Source organism: Echinococcus granulosus, assembly GCF_000524195.1.
Source record: "Echinococcus granulosus chromosome Unknown EG_S00038, whole genome shotgun sequence".
NCBI classification, from domain to species: Eukaryota; Metazoa; Platyhelminthes; class Cestoda; order Cyclophyllidea; family Taeniidae; genus Echinococcus; species Echinococcus granulosus.
In genome coordinates this window covers 507,977-534,291 of record NW_020170418.1, presented here as the reverse complement: position 1 = coordinate 534,291, position 26,315 = coordinate 507,977, and the positions used below count along the sequence as shown (strand labels likewise).

General features: G+C 40.9%; 2 protein-coding genes across 2 annotated transcripts in view; both read right to left on the bottom strand. All coding sequences in view use genetic code 11, as the record gives it.

Moving 5' to 3' along the window:
• Positions 1-7,935: 7,935 nt before the first annotated feature.
• EGR_05322 (Tetratricopeptide repeat protein 25) lies at positions 7,936-21,754 on the bottom strand (the record flags this gene model as incomplete). Its single annotated transcript, XM_024494571.1, has 13 exons — positions 7,936-8,024; positions 9,303-9,568; positions 11,861-11,921; positions 13,649-13,681; positions 15,366-15,477; positions 15,586-15,844; positions 16,500-16,791; positions 17,086-17,304; positions 18,463-18,616; positions 18,685-18,740; positions 19,054-19,207; positions 19,243-19,374; positions 20,879-21,754. The coding sequence occupies 13 exons, from the start codon at positions 21,752-21,754 to the stop codon at positions 7,936-7,938; spliced, it is 2,703 nt and encodes a 900-aa protein (XP_024351042.1).
• A 1,610-nt stretch (positions 21,755-23,364) lies between these two features.
• The window catches only part of EGR_05321 (Dynamin-like protein), a gene marked incomplete at both ends in the record, with an annotated part of 6,964 nt that continues 4,013 nt past the window's right edge, over positions 23,365-26,315 (bottom strand). Inside the window, 6 exons of the mRNA XM_024494570.1 lie at positions 23,365-23,429; positions 23,807-23,917; positions 24,484-24,934; positions 25,320-25,406; positions 25,588-25,721; positions 25,992-26,076. Of these exons, the coding sequence (XP_024351041.1) occupies positions 23,365-23,429; positions 23,807-23,917; positions 24,484-24,934; positions 25,320-25,406; positions 25,588-25,721; positions 25,992-26,076 (933 nt within the window). The remainder of the gene's footprint in view (positions 23,430-23,806; positions 23,918-24,483; positions 24,935-25,319; positions 25,407-25,587; positions 25,722-25,991; positions 26,077-26,315) is intronic.

Sequence of the window (26,315 nt, the reverse complement as noted above, 5' to 3'; positions counted from 1 at the left end):
GATAAGGTTTATTACAATGTACGTTAGCTAACCAACCCACGGCATTATGGCTTGCGTTGCAATGTGGGCACTGAATAGACACTGGACATCAATTGGCATTGTCATTTCAGACCCCATTTACAATGTGCTTCGGTCATTCAACTGCGTCTCAAAGGCTAAAAAAGCGACCACGCAGAGGGTGCAAGAGGGGTTTCTTTGGCGCAATACGGGATCAGATTCCCCTCATACGGCGTGCACCGGGTCCCACATTTTTAGCCCTTCGGTAGTCCCCCCTCCCCTGCTCCACTCATCCCCCCGCCCTACCCCCTACTCCTACCACGTCCTCCACGATTTGTAGATATTTGCAATTGCGTTGATATTGACCCGTCGATTTTCTCCACATTCTTTGAAAATGTACTATTTAAAAAGTCATATTTTTGTAGTTGGGGATAGCAGGAATACTTCTTCTGCTTCTACTCAGTTGCGCCATACAAAAGGTTAAATGAGTTCAGAATGGCAAAACCGAAAGCATTTGGATAGTGTTCCTCACAATCTATCCTTTATTCCAAACGGCCTGGAGTTTTACCTTTTGTATCAAAACTGACAATCTTCTCTACCTAATTTTGAAATACCTGTTAGAGCTACAGATCCCTATCATGTCTCACGAATCAGAAAAGGCTCTGACACTTTAGTTGTTGCGCACTCGATCACTGGGCTGATAGTACCTTCCAAAGAGGCGAAAGCACAATCCTCAGCGAAAACTGTGCTTGTAGTCCATAGATGGCAGGAATTTCTGAGACAAAAATTCAATATCTAAGGTACTCTCAAGTATTTTCCAGCGAAAGTTGCACATACGCAGACGTTGTGTGATCAGCCCATAGAGGCAGATCGCGCACCAGTCGCCCAACAGGCTTCAACACGTTTGCTACGACTCCCATATTGCAGGACATATGAAGCAAGGGCTGGAAAAATCTCAACTCGTGCTTATTGAATTAGTAAAAATACTGGCACATGATGCTAAACGGGTGCAGACTGATGGCGCTCATCAATCATGCTCCAAGTCAATAGTAATAATAATTTCAGCACGGAACCTCGAGGGCAGGAAAATTGTCATCGAGTCAAAAATTTCACCACTCAGTATTTATTTACATCACATTGTGAGGTGTCATGCTGAAGAAGTGCAGCGTCTTTCAAGCACCAGTTGTTGATAGTTTATCAGAAGCTCACACAAGAAATGGCAACCCAGACGTGGCGGTGTTTTGGTCTTTTGTCACAAACGTACATTTTAACAAGTAAATCAACTTCAGACAATGCTAGTAGTTAAGGGAGGACTGCACAGAAGACAATGTTTAAATTTTTTGACCTTATTTAAAAAAAATGAGTTTAAACTGAATGATGCAGAGCATTAGACCTTATTAGGCCGTCAAGGCTACTCCATTGTGCAGTCTTCGAATCGAATTCAAACATATAAAAATAAAACCAGTTTGAATTATGCATACGATTATAAAAATTTGACACTTATAACATCAAAATCAAAAGAATATACTCACATTTGCGTGGTGATGGTAGATGTCATTCACTTTATCGAACCACCATCTGGTAAAATAAACAGCAAACTCCCTCAGAACCCTGTTACTCATACATAATTACCTGCCACATCTCAAATCGGGAGTATTTTGGTTCACTTGACAGCAGAAAGTAAATAACGAAATTTTATTAGCAGACAGCAGTCACTCTGAAGGCGTTAACCCACCCTACGCATCGGGAGTGGGCAAGTCAAAATGGGAATTTGTCTAACGACTTATGCGACAGTTTGCTTAACCTGGAGTATAAGTACAACCTAGAAGCACTAAATTTTTTGTCGGTGGGTCTAAAATGCTGCAATCAAAAATGAAGCAGCCAATGGACTGACCATAAACACATTCTAGTTGCATTAAACTTGAAATTCCGTGTCCTACCTACCACCGTGGCTGAAAATGGGACAATTAGAGTTATCTTTATGGCAGCGGTTTTCGAGTGATAGCCGGTGCTTTTAACTTAGGCATATGTCGACTTTGGAGTCGTTCCATCCACACACCATATTCCATTCGTGTTACACTGAGAAGGAATGCAATTTGCTTCCAAGGCACTCAAATAAACTCTATCCATCTTCAAATTCAGATGACATTAATGAAAAAGCACCGTATTAACAAAACTGACGGCTCTTAGTGTGCTTACCTATCTTAGGACTGTGATACAAACGCGAAACTTTAATTAAGACGTCAAAAAAATTCAACAGACGCTTACGATCTCTCTGATTCAGTCTAAATGCGTCAACTGAACGAGAGGCTTAAACAAAAAATGAATTATTCCAATGAATTTTTCATAAGAAAACAGTTTTTGTTGGTGAGCATACGATTATTAAATGCTCCTTCCATATCTTTGGACAATATTTAAACCTCATTTTGACAAGTGCAAACTATCATGTAATTGATTGAATGACCACGTCGAAGGCCGGAATGAGGCACGCGGTCGAATGTGTGACAGTTGCGAACCGGATACAATGACAGCGAAATTTTGTACACCGACGAAGCAGTATTGAGGGCGGGGGATAGGAGGGGTGTAGAACATACATTAGAATAAACCAGTTGATTCGAGCAGGTTTGCCTATCAGCAATGAAGGCACAATAATCGGCACGAATGCCCAATTTTAGACTTGGTTGAATGTATTTTACGGTGATATTCTAACATTGATCAAATGTGAAGATTCATCTAAATGGACTTAAAACAAATTATTTATTTGCTATACTGTTTAAAGCACACACATACTGTGATAAAAGAATCAAAAGGGCTGTCAAGTGTTGCAGTATAGAGTATGCATCTCCTCCAAACAAGTTGAGCATGGAATGGAAATTTACAACTAAGAAATGAGAATGTGTTTGTAAAGTGACATAACCATATGCTTGAATGCTGATTGCACGTTAAATCATGTTACCGAAGTCACAAAGCACACTGCAACTGTGAATGTAGCAATGTTTTGAACGTGTCAACATTATGCGATGTACTAGGTAGAAAGAGGGTCAAATAGAGTCCCGTACCATAAACCCCTCCACCAACCTTGACCTAGGATGGTTCTCTTCCCTAGCGTAGGAGGATTATCACAAATCTTGTTCGAAACATTGACATACAAACAGAATGCTTTACATGTATCCTATCCTAATAAAAAATATAGTTGGTCAGTAAAAGAGAGTGGTGAAGGTCCTCCGTTACTTTGCAGCGTATTGAAAGCATAGGCGAAAGTGCTTTTTGTAATTACTGAGTTAGAAATTTACAGTAGTATTAATTTGAGTCCATACAGTGTAAATGGTTTCAAATTCTAAAATGCCATCCGAGAAACCACACCAAATAACAACATTTAAGTTATCTCTGAGTTGACAGTGGCGTTATTGTTTACTATTTACGGAATAATAAAATGTGGAATCCATTTTGTGAGGAGCTGATGATCCTATGAAAATGTGCTACTCCCAGTTAGTCGCAGTGAGCACGGAGCGCATTGACAATTGAAAATAGATTTATCTGCTAGTGGAACCAACTAAGCTTCAGCATTTCACATGAAACTTGGTTGCGTGGATTTGAGGAGAACATTCACAGACTCCATCTCAAGAGAAAAGTGCAGCTATGCGAGAGGGTTTTCCTACTTAAGAGGCCATTCGTACACGTTTGTGCTTGGGGTATGGGTAGGTGTCAGGTGTGACAAGTCAGCACCCTGCTTTGTGAGGTGAGATTTACCGCACATCGTGGGGACGGCGGCTTGCCTCCCAGCGAAAGAGGCACATGATCTGCTTTTTAAGGGTACTCACTTAGTATCTGCTCGTGCATTTCACTGAAGAATGACAGTTTAAATGAACTTATGAACATTGCATGGATGTTGATGAGGAGGGCCCTACATTGCGGTCTGCATTCTTCATGCAACGCACATCTCCCAATAATTAAATATACTGAGAAGAGTCAATTTAACCAAAAGCAAATAAGTTTTTACGAACGTGGAATGGCTTCGGAGACGGTGACAAATTTAACCCATATAAAATCTCTTACAGATTCTACACAGAACAAATTACGAAATGCTAGTAAAGCTAGCCACCTTCGTGAGTTGGCTATGTTCTCACAAATTGTCTGCGATGACAGACCCAAGGGAAAATTAATCAAACTCAAGCATTTTTGGTGGCAGCTGAGGCTGCACGATCACTCCACAGAGTATCATCAATCGAAAGACGATGAAACATTTAAACACGTTAACTTTTAGATGAGGAGTACCCCTGGCATGACTGACCAGACCGTTATAGTCAATGATTTTCTAAAAAAAGAAAGATGGGGAACGGAGTTAAACAACTAAGACATTGCAATGAATCGTGGGTGCCATCAAGGAACGAAGGCAGAGCTTACGTTACTCCTGTAGGCCAAAACACAATGCTCTGAAGAAGTAGAACAATGCACATGAACCAGTGTCATCAGAACAGTAAATCAAGGTCACATTAGGTCAGGTAACTTAACACCCTCCAGAAATGCTGGTGCTGTGGACGGATGACCAAGGAGTACGGAAACACACATACGTAACAACAGTGTTGCTAGGGCCACACCAAGATTTTCTGAGGGTGGCCAAAAGGACCGATTGCGTGCACAGTGACTGCTCGGGTTAACTGAGCACTCGTGAAGCAGAACTTTATGGTGTTGAAAGCAAAAGATTAGAACTGGGATGGTATTTCCGATAAAATGGTCTGTAATTTTAATTCTAGATGATGAGATAATTCCCGAAGTAGAACATAAAAATTATTCCCTTTCAAAGTTACCCACTAACATACTTGAGTAAAAAACAATGGTACTTTAGCAGCGAGTGATAGCACACTCTAAACAAATAGGTTCTTATGAGAGTTTGCAAAACATTGAATACTTTTATCGAAGATTAACACTTTTGAGAGCTCAATTTTTGCTTACCAGGATATCCATATTCATAGTTTCAGGTAATATGCACATTTAACTGCTCACTTTCTTCTCAGCGAACCTTAAGTAAGAGGCACGTGTAATCAAACAGTCACGAGTAGTAAAAATGCTTGACAGCTCTATTCGAACCCTAATGATTCAAAGGACTAAATAACTGCCTGCAATGTTAGTTTACATACCACTGGTCAGATGACTGTCGAGATGCCATCATGCGCTAAGCACACCAAAAGCGTCACGTTAGTTATTTGAGACAAGCAATAAAAGAAGTGCAACTACTTTGGACATGCATGCATGCATGCATGCGGGGTTCTGAAAGTATCTAATGGTCAGCAGATGGCGGTTAGTCGATTCACGCATTCTGATTGAAGCACACTACATATGAGCGGCCCTCCGCTTCTTCATCCTGTCATTAATTGGAGACGCTTTCGTTGAACCCAATACTCCGGTGGCAGTAACACCGCACGCAAGGTGAGTGTAAGCAACACATTTTCGTTGCATTTGCTTAGCAGAATAGCGAAGACCACCGGATCGCTTCAATTCTCACTATGATCAATTTTAAGTCCGTCACAGACGTTCTCAAAAGTCTATCAACTAGACAAGAGGCAAGCCAACCTTGTTCGACCTATATTTTGGCCTCTTTGTCTAGGCGGCAGCCATATCTACACAGACAAGGCGATACGTCGACGCCCTCCAACACGTTCTTGTTACACTTCGGCAGCCACATTGTAATGCTTCTGAGCCAACTTTTGCAGTGCCGATGCTGTTAGTAAATTACATTGCAAAAATATTTATTTTAGCGCGTCAGTAGCCACCCGATCCCATTTTAAAACGTATAAATATGAGCCCTTTGTAGTTCGATGAGAGGAAGTTGTCCCATGCGCAATTTGTTACACCAAATTTATTGCCCGAATCCATGGTACTGGAATGTACGGAGAGGCTTGAGAACTGACAGTCTCGCTCAAGCGCCATCGAATCCACAATTTCTCTAGACTGTTACCGCATCAGCGACGTATATTACAGTAGATTTTCCATTCATGGATAGGTTTTTCCTATCAAAAAGCAGAAAATATCATTAAAATTCATTTAGTGATATTGAATTTTTTTATCTTTACGAGTTAGTATTGTTAGCATGGTTTTCGGAGTGCCACTGGACCACACTTGATAAGGATCATCATAATTATTCTAAATTCCTTTTTAGCCGATGGTCCCGGTCTTCAAGGCAATTGATCATGGCTTAAGAATATTCCTATAAACTTTATTTGACGTAAGTGTAACATAGCGTAAAAAGAAACCGGAAAAACGATGCAGGAATCTTCTGAAACAAGACCACGCAAGTATAAGAATATCTATACTCAAAGTAAACTTACTTAGCTTACCTCACGAGGTCTTTCGCGATGAAGTAAATAGAATGAAACATTTCAAATATCAATGTTAGGTACCCAATATGGAGGCACTATTGTTTCAGGGAAGAGGTGTACAACTTTGTCATGAGGTTAGCGCATTCAATCCGATGAATGTCTCAACTGCATCTGTTTAAATCCAAGGTTGTATTGAAATTGCACAGCTCCAAGAGGGGGTCACGACCGGTTTTAAGCATGCTCAAGTCGACCTCGCACATATGTAAGCAGGAGTTCAGGGGCGACTGGTGAATTTGCATTTTGGATCCAAAGAGGCACCCACGTCCGCACCCACGCGCGCACGCACAAGAAAGAGGAGGCAAGTGATTCACCGGTTTGTGGAGGTGCGCTGCACAGAATACGGTCTGTGTGACTGTGTGCCAGGGCTACTGCCATTCCAATGTTTAGTGTTTGCGAGTGAATTGCATAATTTACGTGGAGATGAGCTCTTGCGGGTGTGCGAGTCGCAACAGGCTCAAGGTGAAGTCGAGGCAATTCCTTTCCCTCCTCACTCAGTACAACCACGCGTGCCTTCCTGCGTGTCAACCAGCCTCACCATCGTACGCGAGCGAGTCCGACGACATGGGCAAAAGTGCGGGCAGTGACTCCCGTGTTGGCAGGTGAAGTACATTGGCAAAAATGGGCCTTACCCCCTTGATACTCGTGATATCGCTCACCTCTACACTTGCGTCGATATGGATAAACTCCCCCCAATCGTATCGCTGCATAAATATCGCAGTTCTAGTCCACTCGATGTTCAGGGTGCAGATTTGGATTTTGCCACCTATTTCTAATTCCAACTAAACACTACGCATTTTTAAAACAATTGTGGTGATATCGGATTAAACAACTGATTTTCAGAATGCTTTCTGTACCGAAACAATAGCTTTTTTGAGGGTTTTATAATGAATATTTTGCAGAATAGTGCCTAGTTGTGTATAAGCCGCAACTACGGTCCTGTTGGCAGATTAAGAGTTGAATGCCTTCATTATAACTGTCTTGTTTCCGAAAGTGACTTAAACAAGGGGAAAATTGATGAAAGAGTGGCAGGGCTCTCATTGTTTTCACAGAAAATAAAAGGAGCTTCAGCTTTTATGAACAGTAAATTCACATGCTCTAGGTAGTAACTGAAAACAAAGCCACTAAAATTATGCTAAACCCACCAATTTTTCATTTTACGGTCTAAAAGCATTCCCCAAGCACTAATACCTGTCGACTAATTTTGTGGGGTCAGTTTATGATTCCTGACTTGAAGCAAAAAATAGTTCAATCCATGCGATCTCAATCGAACTTGGAAGGATTTGTTTATGTGAGTGATACTATTTTACCAAAATATGATAAGCAAACGTACCGCAAAAAAGATGAACTCTAGGCTACATGAAATCATCTTAAATGTACCCGAACAAAGAAAAAAAAAGCACCTTCATACTTTGATTTGGTTATTTTATTTATACTGATCGCAGGTAAGGAGAACTGGCTGTTGATGAGCCATGGGAGTTACGAAATCCATCTAGTCAGTATACAGACTGCTTTTGAGGTAGGGCACTTTGCTCCCCGTTAAACGAGAGGAAAAGTAGGCAATCTAGCGTTCGGTGAAGGCGAGATTTGGTGTGAACCGAAGACGGAGCACCCTGAGAATACTGGTGACTGGCCGCCATGAGTAAACGTCGTCTTATAAGCATTCAAAATTAAATTGAGAAACAGGAAAATTCCGTCAACCTGGAGAACAGCTGATCTGTAAATCTTCTCTTAAAAAACCAGCCTTTAGAGTGGGAAAAGAGCCTGTTTTCCGTTAAATAATCTGAAACGAGTAAAAAAATAAATTTTAGGAGCCAGATTTAAGCTAAAGAAATATTTTTAATGGAATTTAAGATGACGGCGGTTTCGTAAATCAACCTTCAACTAGGTATTGCCCCTATCATCATAATTTCTGATCCTTTTTAGACCGTATTGCGGGTGCTGCAAGGATATTGGTGAGGAGAATTTAGTAGACATTTTGGAAACTCGCAGTTTCCATTTATCGAAGGATCACAAAGGTTTTCCGGTAAATTTTGGAGCAAAATTGAGAATTCAAGATTTCATGACATTGTGTTATGCTCTGATAGTATAAGTAACTCTTCGTTTTTGGTTTCGAGGGCATTTAAAGCTTCGCTTCTGTACTTCTACCGGGCGGCCTGGCCACTAAGCCATGCGGTAGTCGCCCAGCCCTTCTTTGCGTCAACAATACCTTATTCTACCCGAGTTTTATGTCTTCTTTATCTTCAGGGAAGTCTCAGAATACTACAATAGAAGTAATAGACAAGGGGCAAAAGTGTTTCATGATTTGATGTTTTCTCTATCAAATTACTAGTAGCTTTATGAAGCCAGATGAAATTAGGTAAGCAAAAATAGTCGTCATCTTCCCACAATCATACGAATAATTCCAATTTAAAATACATATTAATTCCACAAATTCCTTGAACCAAGAATGTGGTGGCCTTTTGGAAAATAATGCCATGTAGTCCTGAACGCGGTAATGAAATATGCTGAAACCCAATAATACCAGCGGGACATTCACTTGTAAGTAGAAGATTGACAAGTAGACACGCCTGAACAATCACATAAAATTCCGTCTAAAAGTGATTAAATTTGCAGTAAAAGTCCCAGATACCTTTGTCTCATTAGGAAAAATCAACACGATACGAGCAGCCACAGCGCGTATTGAAAATTTCGTTATAAATTCATTTGGAATACATTTTAAAGTGAACTTGCTCCTCTATCTATATTGTACCACCAAATTCAGCTTTAAGGCTGAACCAGATACAAATTAACTTACGGCTATGGGCTCATTGATTCACCGTCGGTAATAAATACAAACGAGAGAGGGTAAACATGAAAGGTAATTTAATTGAAAAAAGGAAAGGTATAAAAAATGGTAATATAGTATAGCACAGCAGGATTGCAGGTCACAGCCACACAAGGCAAAATGCTCCGGAAGCAGTGGCGGCAACAGGGAACGTCGAAGTGGAGGTGGGTGAAGGCGAGGGGAGTCGGAGGGTGGTAGGAGGGAGGATCCTCCCTTCTTCACTGCATCATTAGGAGGCCACGTAGGTAGGTCCGGGCGCCCGTCGCACATAGGGCATCTGGTCCACGATAGCACGAAAACAACTGCGGTGATAACCGTAACCCAGTCGCCGCTTATTTGAGCTTCTCCGCGAGATGCACCGGCAAAGACACTGCCAGGAAACAATTAAGCAAACATGCATTGAGATTTCCCAATGAACTTGACGTTGGTACTGATGAAGAGGCATTCTAATCACTTCGGTGCTGATTATAAGAATTGGTGTTTTTTAGTGTACATTTTATGTTGTCCCGCTTGAAAGATTGTTTGCTTCCTCTTTTGACTCACCGAAAATTAAAAAAACATACGTGCTTGAAGGCTTCAAATGACACTGACTGCTTTGTCTCAACGCAATCATAGCGGCTTCCACCCTTTTTGCTTCTCCAGCTAAAGTCAGCCTAAACAGGAGCTCAAAGAAGCGTTTTGTGAATTCGCTTGTGTTTTCCTACGGCGGAATCGTTAGACTAAATTAACTACCTGTTGTGGGTGTGCGGATTTAAGTGACGCGCAGCACAAGTAAGAATGCCGAGGTGTGGTTTCGAAAAGAGGCAGAAACGCCACTGACACAAGCCTTTATCTGTCAATTACGTAAACTGCATATTTAAAAAAGGTACATGAAATAACGAGGAAACACAAAATTGCACCTCGTTTTTTTTTTATTCTGTTCGAGACTGAGGTTCCACTTACTGGCTGGATAGGCGGAGATGAAAATGTAGCTGTCAAAAAGTGTATGAACCGCAAAAATAAAGCTAGATTATAACATGTGATCCTGAGTGAATTCCCGTTTATTTCTGATCTTGTCGAAGTATAAATAGATTGATCCTGATCTGCAAAAAATGGCAACTAATGGACAACTAAGTGGATCTGTTGCCTGCCTTACAGCATTGTGCCGGTTCATTGACCGTGCGTCGAGTCGTAATTCGAGCTAGTGTTATGCGATCGTCTACTTTGTTTGTGTTTCCCTATCGGAGATATGTGTTAGTGTGGGAATATCAAGTTTCCATTCCAACGCCATGGTCATGATAAGTCTCCTTGTGTTTATCAGTTTCTTCAAAAAGACTAACCAAACACAGTCGTCACTACTTATCATTATAAAAGACCACTGCATTGGTAATGTGTTAAATTCAGTCGAGATCAAATAAAGTAGTAGTGAATTTAAGGGACCTTCAATGGCCTTGAAATAACTCCACGATAACCAAGTAGTGGTTTCATACTGATTCCAAACAAATCGTACCTCAATACAGTGTCACAGTGCTGTTGATGATGTGTGATATCATAATGATCTCGACCATGTTTCTCTACAGGCACCAAGTGAGGTGAATTGAGACCAGCTGTGAGTCGTTTCAACGGTGCAACCAAGCTCTGAAGTGGAACATCTACACAGCAATTGCGACTCAGCAGCGGTGATAAGGCCACGTGCCCACGTATAAGGAGGGCTGACTTGACCAACGAAATTGGAATTGAGTCAGAATTCATGTGATTTATGCCAAGTGGTGGTGCAAGATCCCACACCCACATTAGGTCAGTGTTGTAGTGAGAGCAGAATACCGTGGCAATCACAGCAGTGCTTCCAAGGAATATCTTGTGTTGCTTTGGTTTCAAATGTTGAGAAGCACAATCCATTGAATAAGCATGCTAGAGCACCTTTCATTTACGTATTCAACTCAGGGACATACAATCCATGGGGAAAGTAAAATTCCACAAAACTTGCAAGTTATCAAAATCGCTGCTTGAAATGTGGGTAATAAGAAGCAGATACGCATTAGCCTTCCTCATTTGCACGAAGTGGACCAATTTTGAGCATAAATGAAACATTGAAATACTTAGCGATCGTCAAATTGCAAGAGAGAAGGGGTGTTTATGGAAGCCACTCATATAGCCGTGGGAGTGGTAGATGCTGATACGTATTAAAATGCGAGCTTTTAAAATGGCCTTACATTCCAAGTTGTGCTATTCAAACATTATTAAGCCTACTCTTATGGGGAGATTGTGTGGTAAAAGCGAAGTGCAATTTCATAGTTGGGAGGGCGATGCGTTGCAAAAAGAAAAAGCGAACGGTGCAAAAAGACAAAATTCTAGCTATGTGATACACTTACAGTGAAAAGAGATTTGAAGCACATTATGTAGCGGAATGAGCCCTTCGAATAGTGCGTTTACGCGATAGCCCGCCTCACTACCAGCGGACTGTAAGATGAGCGCGCCGTCAAAACGAGCCAATCAAAGGCGGAAACTCACGCTGCGCCTATTGGCTCCAGGCGGGTGATCTCGTGGACCCGTGATCAGATCGGAGCAGAGGATGGGATGCCAGGATCATGACCAGGAAATGCTGAAATAGTGAGGCAGTAGATTGTAAGAATAGTTTCAACATCCACTCCACTGAATTACAGGAAGCAATGCATTTACCTACCCACGGGTACCTGGTGAATTTGATAGAGACTTAGCTGCTAATGTTTTGGCAGCTAACCTTTCTGAACCAATCCGAAATGTGGTCGAGCGAGTTCCTGTACCTCTTGGAGAAAAATGCAGTCCAAAATGAATGCATATCTTCTCGCATGGAATCAAAAAGACTCTGTGTAAGTTGAGTGATGAGGCATACCTTTAAGACTGTAGGGACTGGTAAGCTCTTATGGTAAATAGAAGGTTTCCTATCTTCCCACAACCACTGTTATTATTCTATACAGAGTAAACAGCATAAGAAAAGAGTTCCTGCAATGTAGGTATTTTAACGTCTTATGTAAAAATTGAAAACATCCCCTCCGAGACACCAGTTGGCGGCACTTTATGAAAAGATATGCAATAGTTGCGGAGTAATTAGAAGTTCTTTATTTCCCATAATGATAAATGAAATTTAGTGCAAAGAAGCGTGGTTGCAGGACCTAAATGCGGTGCAAAATATGCAGATAAAGTTATAGATTTGATTCTTGTCCGCTCCTGTTCTGCCTCGGCAGCGTTGATTCTACAAAGTAAATGGGAAAGACTGACGAAATTGGCACTCTACAACAACTCCACATGGTCTTCCTTTAAAATATCCCCAACTGACTGCGCGGCTAATGATGGTCGAATCACTTACTCCTCATGACAATTCCATGTATTTGAAATGTTTATGAAGTAATCAAGCTAGTGAGTAAAGGCCTAGGCGATGTTATAGTGCTTCTTAGGCAAAATAATTAAAAGAGCTAGTGAGATAAAAAGGAACTGTTTGTCATCCTGGGACGATTATATGACATCAAGTCACAGACTACGGAGAGGCAGTTATAAAATATCAAAAAGATTTTTACGACTGAATGCAGGAGAGGAAGTGTTAGGTGATATAATTTTGCACCCAATAAGCGATTTACTGTAAGTAGGGAATTTATAAACTGTAGTTGAGAGAAAACAGTGTTTTTTACTTAAGCAGATAGCACCATAAAAAAGCGCGTTTAATAAGACCCAACAAAGTGTCTCCACGTCCTATGTTTACTCCCACCGACACGACTTTTCATGGAATTGCAACTACAAGGATAAGTTTTGTTGTGGGGGGGAGGGTGTTCTCGTAGGTCGGAAGTGCAAATAAGTAAAGGAATTTTTATCCTCTGCTGATAGTCAAATCAAGAGGAATCAATAAACGCAAAGGAATTTTTTAAGCCTAATACTTAGACATGTAAACATTTTGGCTTACCTGAAGACTGTAAGTAATCTAAAAATGATATGGAATGGTCATATATATTAATGTGTCCTGTGTAGAACTTACAGAGTAGTGGAATCACAAATGAAATTATAAATCGTTGGCTGAGAATGAAGTCCTTAAAAGAACTCCATTGGCAGGTCAGCTGGCAGGATCTCAGAGGTGAATTGACAATCACGGCCCGGGTGGTTCATGGTTCTACTAAAACTGTGCTGCTCTCAATGCAGAAAAATGTGGATGTTTCCAGACTCAAAACATCCATCTGTTCGTTTTAAACTTAACCCATCTACCTGTGACAGCATTTGATGTAAGCAGCTAGCGTAAGCTGATAGGAGCCATGTCGAATGCATGGGATGCTGGAAGTGGACGTGATGGAAGGACACATGTACACATCGGAGTAAGCACGATTCATTCATTTCATTTAATTCCTTTTTCTGACAGGCCTAGAAAGGGTGTGCTTCGTGCTTTTACTAGGACGTAGTGGTTTCATGATATGCGTTTAACCATCAACCTTACTCCATAATCACGCACCTGGCAAATCCTCCCAGTCCTCCTCTTCCGCATCTAAAAACGCACACGTACAATTCATTTCCATTACGAACCAGTCGCAAATCATGACGCAACATTAAAGAAAACAACAACGAGTAAATCACATAAACAGTTTTTTTACCGATGCCATCCTCATCACCAATTTCATGGGTGCGTGAGAAAGAAGGCGAATTTTCTACTGTTGAGTGACGACCTAGTAATTCATCCGGATGTATAAGTGGTAATTACATTTCTGCAATGCGAAAATTATTAAGTATGCGGTAATCCACCTCACTCTTGTTGTGGGAAGACACCTCCTCTCTCCCTCACTGGCTTACACGAATTTAAGACGGCATTCCTCAAACTGCTGCAATTATCATGCCACATTTCTGCAACGGTGAGTGAAGCCCAAACCTCGTGATGGTCACTTACCATCACCACATTTCCGTTTTTAATTCTATTTCTTTATTAGAACTTATTTCTACGGACAAACTAATATTTTGGAATTTTTTAAGCATTTGATCTAACTACAAGTGTTCTGTCCTTCTAATGATCATATCAGGTAATTGTTGACACTAAAACCTGTTAATTGGCAGTCATTAAAACTCTGCTGGATAGGTAACATTTGGCGTTTTAAAAACCGATGCATGTGGTGAATACACAGGTTCGTCTTCTCTTCCACAACTTTTTAGCAGTGAGATGTTCCGCTACTGGCATCATATCAGTAACTTGAGTCCCTGACGCGAATATGCATCACCGACTTGAGTTACAAAATTGTGCTGCAAATTTGATACTTAGCTGAAGTGGACATTTACGAATAAAGCGCCTGCAATCTTCGTGTGATTCACTGATGGAACTAATGACTGACCAGTCGCGATGGCACCATGCAGCTCTCAATGCGCGTGGGGCAATGATGGGAACAACTTTGAAGTGAAACACTTCGAATTACATGAACCGACATCTCTTGCAAGTGTGATTTAGACTTTACTTAATTCCCAAATTGTAATAAATCGTAGAGTACGAAAAGTTTGCAAGTGGGAAACAGCATGCTTAGCCCTTTCTCCATCGCAAATGTGGATTTTTATTACAAACTATTGACTAACTTGATTTTTCCTCAGATCCTAAAATTGGGAGAAAAAAAGGTTACAACTTTGGTCCCAAACCGCGGGGATTAATTACGTGGCTACAATCTTGCCCCGACTCATTAGCAAAAATGAAGACATGCTAAGTAATATACGCACTCATTTGAGAAAATCGACGATTACTTAACAAATAAGAAAAGTTGGTCGAAAAAGTAAGTTTTTACAAATCTCAACATACCTTCATCACTGATTCCTAAAAAAATAGAAATTCAAGCAGAAATCCTTTATACTTGAATGATTAGCGAATTTTGGTACAAAAAAACAAAGAAACGGTAAACATAAGCGTAGGGAAGTAATCATGTAACACAGCAAACCGCGATTTTGTGCTCCGATGGCAAAGAGCATGGGTCGACGAGCTTGGTTAGGTGGGTAGTATGCATTTGCTTAAAAGAAATTTTTGCATTACAGTGTAAATGATATGATGTAAGTTGGCTTCTCCTTTTTGCTTTGGTAAAGTCCTTAATTTATTTAAATCACGAAATATGAAATGTGACTACGCTCAGGTTTATTAGGGCGATCTTTCGCGGTATTAGATTAACAAGGCAAATTGAGAGGAAAAATTGGTGTGGAGGACCTACCAAAGCTCTCATACTCCTCCTCCACTGCTTTACGCTCGTTCTCCTCTATTGCCGCCTCTACTTTCTCCAGTGCCACCACCAAAAGCTCCTCCAACTTCTGGTTGTTTAAAGTCTTAACCATTGTAACCCATACGATTAAACATTCACAGACAAAATGCCCGAAAAACAAACACTTATTTGTAAAAATAAAGGGTTATAAAATTTTAAATGCCTCACGTACGTAGGCGGCATACTGTGCATTTTGGAAGTACGTCTGCGCTTCATTAAGATTGTTAAGTGCCAAATGGGCCTGTGCAATTAAGACACAGGCCCTCAATTCCCAGTCCATATCAAAGGCTCGTTCACTCCCCTTCTTGCAGACCAAACCATTCATCACAGCCTCCTCATATTCACCCAGCTCCATGTTGCATAGTCCAAGCTCAAAGTGAAGCCAGGACTTCTCCGAGCCTGTCGTCTCGTATTGAAGTCTTTCAGTCCACCTGGCATGAGAACACTCGCCAACTAACGCAGTAAGCAATGCAAAAGTGGAGGCATTTTCCAAGCATACGCAGCCGGGTGTCAATGCTAGCCCTTGCAAACCAATAGGGAACCCGTGATGTTTAAAGTGGTGTGTCTACGTGCAAACCTGTAAAAATGTACTTCCAAATATCAGCTTCATAATTCCCTTTCACTCGCTGAATAATACCACTTGTGGGTTTTTAGACATAACACGTCATAAATTATTTCCTAAAAGACGAATATTTGCGTGAGATGTTTGTTGTAGTGCGATCAGGATTACATCGAATCATGAGTAAAAAACCGGAGATCTGGTGTAAAACTCATCGAAAGAGGGCCGTGAAGTACAAGGCGCTTTTGAGAGGTAGGTGGAGTGATAAAGAGAATGATATATTAATAAACCGTTTTCTTCGCTATCATTGGTGCAACAAATGATGCGTAGACATTTAATTCTCCTGGTGAACTGATAGAAATTCTTGCCAAAGGAATAACTGAATTCTACCAGTCCTTTTAGCCTGCTTGATTAATTTGTCCCCAAAACAGCTACGCTTTGTTAAATTACCTTTCTAAAGGTGTCACTGAGCCAATTTATCGAAGGCAAACTAGGTAAAATTAAGGTGAGCAGTGGGCTGCGCTTACACCTCCTTAGCGGCTTGGTAGTTTTCAAGCTTGGCGTAGGCTCGACCAAGGTTCTCCAAGCATCGCGGTATGTGATGCTGCAAATCCCCATTCCTGCATGTCTCCAGCTGTGCTAGGAAGCCATCTCGAGCCTCCTTGTAATTTTGTAAATGGAAGTTTGACACGGCCTCAAACGCGTGGAGATCCGCCATAACTTCGGTTAGCGCCGCAAAGTCTGGATTGAAAACCTTCATGTCCTCCCGAAGAGCTGCGCAGAGTTGCAAGGCTTTGACGTGATCACCCGCACGTTGCACTAGGTAGAGAAAGATGGTCATCTGCCTCCTTTGATATTTTTACAATTAAATATTTGCCCCATTTCAAGAACTAGTTCAATCATAGGACTGAACTTAAAAAACATGGCAGCAGAAATGCATTGCCCTATGCTAAATACGAATGAGGAAAAATTAGCCCCCAAATACGCATTCATTTTTTGACAGGTTATCAGTAGAGAAAACAAATCCACGGTTATTCATAAGTAAGCCTAAGTAAGCCTTATTTTAGGTGCATGGGTGATCCCTGTAAAAGCTCTTAAAAGTAGGAAAGTCACCATCACTGATGTCCTGGAGCATGTGTACGAGTCGCTGAAGCGCGTTCATATCATCCCTCGACGATACATTCCTGCTTGTTTTTTTTCTACATTTCCTAATTCGGTTGTACATCGGTTCCTGTTGGCGCCAGAACTCCGACCTCACACCCAAATATCTGTACGCCTCGGCAGCAAGTTGGCTTATTTCCTTAGAGTTCTTCAAATACATTTCATATCTCTCTGCACGTTAAAAAATACTACATTTACGATAAATTTCACTGGTGTAAAACCCTCTCAACAATAGCAGGGAAAGGAAAACAACAGACGTGCTAAAAATTGATACCCACTGCGAGGAATGAGATAGCTGGGAATATGTCAAACACATTGCGTCCCTAAATCGTTAATCGAAGTGCTAGCCAAATCCTCACCAATACAATAAAGATAAATTTTGTTTACAATCTGGAGTCATTTTACCATAACACAGTAAACATGACAGCTTTTAGCACTGTTTCACTAAAGTGTTCTTATTTAGGGTTTTTAATCAAGTAATGAACTCTATGTGGCTCAATCGAACTCCAACCCCTCATGATAGCAACGCATGAGGTCCTAACCCAATACTAGCAGAAGTTCTCTGCCATATTCTTGCTTTGATATATGAAGGGACGTCTCAAGCATTTGAGTTTAAGACCACTGGGTTTAAAACACTACTTGTTTTGGTACACTGTTGGAGACATATTACTAGCTACCGAATAACCAAAACGCACGAAAAATTAATTTCTTATATGTGTTACTATGTTCCCGATTCCTAACACCATTGCCACTGTTCATAGTCTAGAGATTTCAGGTAAAGCGGAGCTTGTGGCTACAGTACTACATCTTTTTTGAAAAATTTGTGAAGATTACCCTTAAATGCACGTAGAAATTAAGTCTATTTTTAGCTTCCTTCTTGCATATTCACTTAAGTTAAGAAAATAGATATCATATCCAAGGGGTTTTGATGCAGCCATCTAATTTATAAATTGGGAAAAACATTGTGACAAGTTAAGGAGTTGTCGAACCAAAATACATTTATAAAATAAAAGTATGTACTAACAAAACCATAGCCAAGGAGAATGATCCTGCGTAAGCAACATTTCTGCAATGACTAATGCTTTTTACTGTATTTGATCTATCGTCTAATAAAAGTGTAAACAATAAAATCGCCTTCAAAATAACATTGAATGAAACAGGTAATGAGCAATCAACAAAAGTAACTATTTAACTTCGCGCAGTGAACAGAACAGTAAAAGTAAAAAGTCAAATCCCAATTTACTATTAGGACGCCTATCACCGAATTGATGGCCATTTTGTAACCTCTTTAGTCTTCTTTCTAGAAAGTAATCAGAATTCGATGCATACCTTCGCTATTTGACAGTTGTTGAAAGTGTTGAACAGCGTCGTACGACTTTCCCATCAATCGTTTAAGTTGCTGAAAATGTTTGTCCGAAAGTTTCGACTCATGTGTAAGATTCAATAGTTCATTTGGCAGTTCATTTAAAGGTACCTCAGATGGCTATAGGAAATGTAGAGTAGATGATATACACTCATTTTAGTTAGTAATTACATATGAAGCAAACTAACATTTCTGATGCCATCCTTTGCCTCATCCGATAAAGCAAATTTCACTTTCCTTGGCTCTAGTCATTAAAAAAGTCAGGTAGATATACAAATAACAAGTTTGTAACAACACAAAATGATTTTGAGTGGCTCTTCCACCAATATATGGAAGCACATGACAAGATTTTTGTTTAATAAGATCGGGTAGCATTAGTTAAATGGTGTGACCCAACTAAAAATATATCGTTTAACTGTGTAATTAGTCATTAAATTAAGGATATATGTTTAGGAAAAAAACGCATTGCATCTACCTTCGCTGACCAACCTCCTAAAATATGCAAGAGTTGAAGTAATTTACCTAATTTGTAACACAAGAAAGATCAAGAGATTTACCCCCAATCGCATTAATAATTGCGGACTTTGATTTGGTCACACCCAAAATAAAGTCGTTCGCAGTTGGTCGAACTTTTTGTCCACGATAAAAATACACTAATGCACTTTCAAATGCTGTTGATTGATATAATACTTCGGCCATTTGTAGCATAGCCTTTGTGATGAAATAAACTTTTGACTGAAAGTTACTTTATATGATCTGGGATCAAGTGCTAAAGCGGCTTTTATGTCCTCCATTCCTTCTCGAGGACGTGCAATAAGCATAAAGCATTTGGATCTTTTTATCAAACAGCTGACGCAGTTTGGACGGAGTCGCAATGCCTTGTTATAGAAGATGAGTTAACCTATTGACTAACAAGTGAGTAGGCTTTTATTGCGCTGACAAATCGACGCCTCCGGAAATAAGCATCACCTTCCGACAGATAAACGTCAAATGTTGATTTAGGAGTATTTTTACTAGAGTAGCGTTGTTCTGACATAAGATATATTAGAAGTTTCTTAAAATGGCAAAACTAGAGTGCAAATCTGATTGCGTGCAGTTTCACTGGAGCTAGGACACTGATTATATTAAACAGATTTCAAGGTTGAATCCAAATATTTCTTTTTATATTTGCATATATTTTATATGCTTTATTTGATAGACAAACCCAGTTATTGCTTGCAAATCGTCTGATGTACCTCTCACAAACTACATTTAGTCTCATGTATTACCTTGCCATCTACTTATTTTAAAATAATATGCAATAAAGCCAGCCTATTTGCGGGAACACATATATTCTAAGTGCGTTTTACAATTTATCACAATTTACGAGTATTTGTGAAACTTAACATAAAGTCTCCCGTTTAAGTGTACCAAATGACAAAACTCAAAGGCTCGTTGTGCAACGACATTAACATGGTTTCTTCATCACCCAGGGTTGACTAATAGAATGCTGCATAGTTTTGTGCAACAGAGGCTTTATAACAAGGCATCTTTATTACTTGGCTATCCTAATTCGACGAATTCGTTTAGTATTTTACTAATTTTACTCCCTACAGTTTTATTAGCTAATTTGCTTTAAGTATCATTAACTTAGCATATCGATATTGTTGAAATAGGGTGACTTCTTAAAGTCGAGCTTGCTGAAGGACTGCTGTGAGTGTTGTGTCCTGTGAGTAATATACTCTGTGCATTAACTTAGTTAGGAACATCGGGTTTTACAAGTCTTTCTATTTTCAATTACATTTAAGTTACCAAAATTTCTGGACATCAGGGGCGTTTGAAAGGCTTTTGCGTGAAATTTACTAGGGCTTTGTGGAGGACCTTGAAATTTGCACGTTACCACAAACGGACATAAAAAGGTGGAGTGGAAACACAAACCTCAGCCTTACTATGCGTTGTCCACTGCCATGTACAAATCATCACTAATGCTTTGTGGTGATTCAACCGTCTTAACAGCGATATAGACAGCGTAAAAAACTTCCAAAGCCATCAAGAGACTTGAGGTTTTGTTGACAGTTGTATAAAGGTTGCAACATTCTCCTGCTGGATACAATCGGACATATGGAAGAAAGGGGAGGAGAGAGTGAGAGGAGTTTGGTGGAGGAAAGGAGAAGTAGAAGTCACAAAATCGTTTTGTTGTCTGAGTCAGAAATGCAGGCAAGTGCAAAGCAACCCTTGGAACCAAACTCAAAATAATTAATAGAATGAAGTTCAAATGTACCTCAAAAATAAGCTTCTAAGTAGTACTTAAAAGAAATCCTATGGAAATAAGTAATTAGAATGTAGTCATTGAATCAAATTGCACTTAGCTCTTCTCCTCCCACTGACAGTTTATGCACAGACGACGGATTCCGAGATTTCGGTCACATCAACCGGCCTGCGAATCCGAGCCGCAGGCCCGAGCATGTCAGACACCCAAGTTTCCCAAGGTACAATGATTTGCTTGGGGGGAACCAGGATCCTTGAATGCCGAAGGGGATCCCTGGGATACCATATGAGGGACTGAGCTGCGTTGCAGTGTGGTGCATAAGTGGCTGCAGCTGGAAGCTTCTGATTTCGACTCGAATCACACATCAATATGGATCCGTCTTGTACGTCATAGATTTTCCGCACCTTTTGCCCCAGTGGCATGTGCGGATCAACTTCCATATGCAAGTTGTACTCCCACCGAATTTTCTTCAATATGTGTATTTCGTCCTTGCCACATGCCTTCTTGCCATACTTGATGGCTACCAACCAGATGAAAAACCTTTGCTTCCGATTTATTTCTGATAAATGCACACCTCTAGAGTATGGAAGCTCCCAAACCACTGAAGGATGAAAGTAGTCTTTAATTTGGAGATTCACAGTTGTTCTTCGGACAATACCCTTTTTAATATTGTAGAGACTTTGATTCACACTGTAGAATGGATACTGACGCCCATCACTGTCGTTGATCACCTTCCGAAGACCACTTTTGAGGGGATGGAACTCCCACAAGGAGTTGCCCAAGCCACCATAATCGTTCGCCAGGTACATAAAGTCACATGCTTGTACAAGTCCCACAGACCAGTCCTTGTCCGCTGTACATGTAGGCAGCTCAATTGTGATCTTACAATAGAAGGTTTGTGTCTTGTAGTAGAGCATCGCATCAGTCTCCTCTACCTCTGTTCCCGTATTATCGTCGTAGTAGGCACGGAGACTTTTAACGTGAATTTTATCTACCGTTAATCTGGACATTTAGGCGACTGAGGAGGTAAAATTTTTAGCAAACACCGCTAGACAACTATGCGCTCAGCCAGTGTATTTCCCTTCGTGGTCTAGCACTGGGCGAATGAAGCACGATTTGATGTACCTCCAGCCAACGGTCCATTCACAGATGCCCCGTTTATCACGATGTATATTGGAAAGGCTGTTGTAAGGCCTATTCTATTTACAAGATGCTGGATTTTCTTCACGATCGTACGCCAAAAAGGTAACCTCAAGTTTCCACTTCCTTTGACACGTGACTTTCAAATGCAAGTATTGATTTAAAGTTGGCATGAGTGCTTTGGCATTGGCATGACTGCTGTCGGTGAGTGCAGACGATTCGATGCATAGGCGTTAACTCTATGCTTTTGTAGTTCTAATTGTTACTTGAAACATTTATTACAGTCGCTAGCTTTGTAGACTACTCTATTCACACAGATTACTAGTGAGGGCGTATTCTAACAATCGAGACCATGACATTAAGATGGCTTTGTATATCGTTACCTCACTGAACCTTCTCAAAATTGCATAAGTACAAATTGTATTTCTTGGTTTAGAACAAATCAAATCCCATTTTGATGGGAGAAGTGGTCCAGTTTTCGTGGCACCATTTGAACAGTATGTTCGAGGAGCAGAGTTGAGGGAACACTTATGAAATGGATTCGAATGCCCAGTCAACATTCAAGCTGTCTTAATGAAATTGAGGAACAGAAAGAGTACATGCTCACATTACAGGCTTAGCGGTATCGTGGACGCCTTAACCGTTCCATGTAAGCAAAACTACGTGGTGAACCGAAGCGCCAACAATAAGCCGACGACGCCTAATAGATTCCCCGTTTAACCATCCAAGCTACGATTGCACAACACCAACATCGATGGCCTAGACCCCATCAGCACAGATCTTCAATTGACACTTAATTTATCTGGAAAATAAAGGTGCTATTCCCTAGTTTAGCAGACATATATCCATCAACTACTGGGGTTAAAAGACTGGCAAGTTTTCCACCGACCGACAGTGTTCCCGATGTAGTTAGCACATACTTTTGCCTGAAAATTTTACTGCACCCTTTAGGACCACAATACTGAAGAGCTTTACTCTGGCTTACTTCGAGTACATTTCAAATAGCTAAAAGCGGAAAAAAGATGCGGGCCAAAATATAACACTCCTTCCTGGAGATCATATACTGATTGAAAGTGTCAGTTACCATCGATACGTTCAACTAACGGCACTGTAAAACGAAATCAAGTGATCTGCAGATGACAACGCCAATGACTGAATGCAGTCCAGCTTATTCATGGTTCAAAATACCTGCGCGGTTTACTAGATCACGAAGCTGAATCGAAGCGAATCACCATTCAGTTTTGAGTGGGAGGAGAATAGCAGTTAACAAACGTAAAGTTGCATTTTATTTAGCTAAGTATACATTAAAGCTACAGACCGAGGTAAGGAGACGGGGCTAGGAGGTAAATGGCTGAAGACAAGGGGAAAAGATTGGAAACTGCAACTTCTGCATTAAGACAGCCGTACATAGTCTTCACATGGAGCATCATCACAGCAGAGCACTGCTTGAATCTTCACAAAGACGGGGAGAGAGGTACGTTTAGTCACTGTTGTTGAGAGCAGCGATAAACTCCTCCAACTTTTCCTGAATGTGTCGTGTTCGTTCTGAAAGGACAAAAAACTGCATGCACAAAATCATAAGAAGTATGGTTGCGGCCACTAGATGACGCCGCGAGCTCAAATTGGGAGCGTTCAGAATCCAATCGTTCTTTCTCACATACTATTAACCGATCGTGCCTTATCTAGTTTGTGGGCAAGTGCTACACTCCAGTTTAGGTAAGACGATTAGAACACCTAATTTCACTTTTAATGAATGAATGGAATGAATAACGTTATTGTTGCGAGCATTGATATGACAAACTCATCTAACTCTGATGCTTTGAGTAGCCTGACATTTGGAGTAGAACCCATGGTTGTCAGCAAAGGAGTCGATTTAAAGCTTCATTGGTTGAATTATCCTTCAACAGGTAAGTAGTGCTTACTCAAGTCCTCGGCCAGTTGAACACGCTTGCCGGTCAGGAGGACGCTGAGAAGCAGAGGATCCTCTGATATCTCGTTCAGCACCATCTTCACCTGTTGCTCCATTCGCCTGACTAGAGTAAGTAAATACAAGCTGATATGTGCAATAACAGTTTTATTAATTTGAAATGAGAGAATTCGCCACACTTTTCGAAAATGCGCAGTGACCTGAAACTTGATGGGCCTTAATTGTACAAGATCACTTGCAAAGCCACTATAAATTGTGATTTGATAGAAGTAAACGTCATTACTACTTTAGTGATGAGACATAGTTGGTGGTGGTTTCGTCACTAAAGACCTTACCACCAATTCCCCTGCCTTCTTTTCCAAGCCTTGGAAAAAATTGTGATCCAAAAATACAACGTGATACCACCCTCGTCATGCATTCTACAGCTGCCTTTAGCTCGTTTTACACATTTCTGTGTCAGCAATGGCAGGGTGCCAAGCTACAAGGCCACCTCAAACTAACAGAAACAGACGCGATCACAATTCACGAAATCTAAAAAAGTGCAATTTGCTTCCTTGAATAAATTTTTTTTTGCGGTTTCATTTAAGCTCAATTTTCTAGAGGAAACAAGGTATTAGGAGAGAGGTAGATGAATTTCTTTAAATCACGAAACAAAGAAAACAAACTACTCACTTTCATCGTTGACCAGTTGTTGTCTGAGCGAGTTGCTGGATGCGTCCATCATACGAAGGATGCGTGAGAAGAGCACCACGTCGCGACAATCAATGTAGTCATTGAAAGGCGAAGAGGCGGCGACGGGGGAAGGGACAAAGGTTTTCTCCGCCTCGCTCGCGGTGCCCTCTTCGTCGATGTAGGTATGTGGCTGTCGGGCATCCTCGCTGGCGACGCGGGCGGAACCCCTAGTGGCGACCCGAGGGGAGGGCTGAGGTGGTGGCGGCGCTTTCGACGAAGGTAGCACCTCGGTCTCACCGTCTAATTCCAGGCGCTGATCGACCTCCTCCTCACCCAATAGAGCCATGAAGCCCTGCTGGTAGAAGTAGAAGCACCGGCGGCAGTACTGACAGGCCGCGAGGGCGTGCGCCAGGTTCACTTGCTTTACCAAGGGAGCGTAGGTTTTCCGAATCTGCGAGTGATAGAAACAAATCATTGAACGCAGGTAAGAGGGGACCTGAGTAACTACTAAAATCATACCTCACCTCAGTTTCAACCATTGATATAAGGTCAGAAAGCAACATGCTTTTTACTAAGAAAAATACTATTTGGATAAAGGTATTTATATCTTAAATAAAGAGTAACCGAAGTATGTAATACCATCAAGCAAAAGTTATAGAAAATATCATATAATAAAGCACTTCAACAAACTATTATATCGTTGTGATTTAGGTGAAAGCTATACTTCAAGTGAAAAAAAACCTGGTCATCACCGAAAGTTTAGGAAAATTTTGGATAAAATGATGTCAAACCACACCGGAAGTTCGAATGCACTGCAAAAAAGGCACTAAACATACGAATTTGTTAGAGACGGCGAATTTCTTGGCCTGCAAGTTTCGCCGAACTGTGGTGACATCGTCGGAGGACATTTCAATGCTTGGTTGCTAAAAGGAAGAGTGGCAACACTTAAAGAACAGCAGTGAACGTTTAGTCACAAATACTCACAGAGAAGGAGTCTTGCATTTGGAAAGAAAGTGGGGATCGCATAATATTCATATTTACCTAACTGTGGAACTGTAAAAAGTTCCCAGATGTAGACACATGAGCGTAAAGGAGGTGAAGTACCTGTTGTGAGGCAAGGATGGGAAGGATTTCGTCGATTGCGGCGATTCGTTTTCGCTGCTCATCCGTTTGATTGGTCCAATGCACCCAACGCGAAAGCAGACCCGGTCCTCGCAGATCAGAGATAAGCTGATTCACTACGACAAAACATTGCGAAAATAAGTACAACAGCTCATCAGTCGTATACAAACGGAACAGGTTGGAAGAGTACCAACACAAAGATCGGTATCTATGATCCAATCACAAATGGCTGACATTGATTTAATTGCAAATAAGGCACAACTGTGCAACTCCTAATCAGAGAACGAAAAACACTTAAGACCACATTTTGACTTTACAAGCCTGACTACAAAATGATTTAGATGTATGTGAAATGAGAGCAACTGAGCTGTGCAGCCCAGACCTACCTTCCTTGATGCGAGCGTAGAGGGCGTCCTCTAGGAAGTTCACGGCAGCGTCCCACTGGGCCTTCGTGTGCACCGTGTGATCGTCCTAATGATGTGCCTTGAATCACCCTCTACATACAGAGGAAGTGGTTCAGCTTGTAAAAAGCAAATCAAAACTGAGCAAAATGTATTTTCTTCAATATTTGGCACTAGCTACCTTACATCACCCACTCTGTCACTAGATGGTGGTAAGTCCATTCTACAAGGAGGTTTTTCGTAATAAAAATTAAATAACTGTGGAGCACGTCCCATAATCGTTCATGTGTTGAAACAATCATCATTACT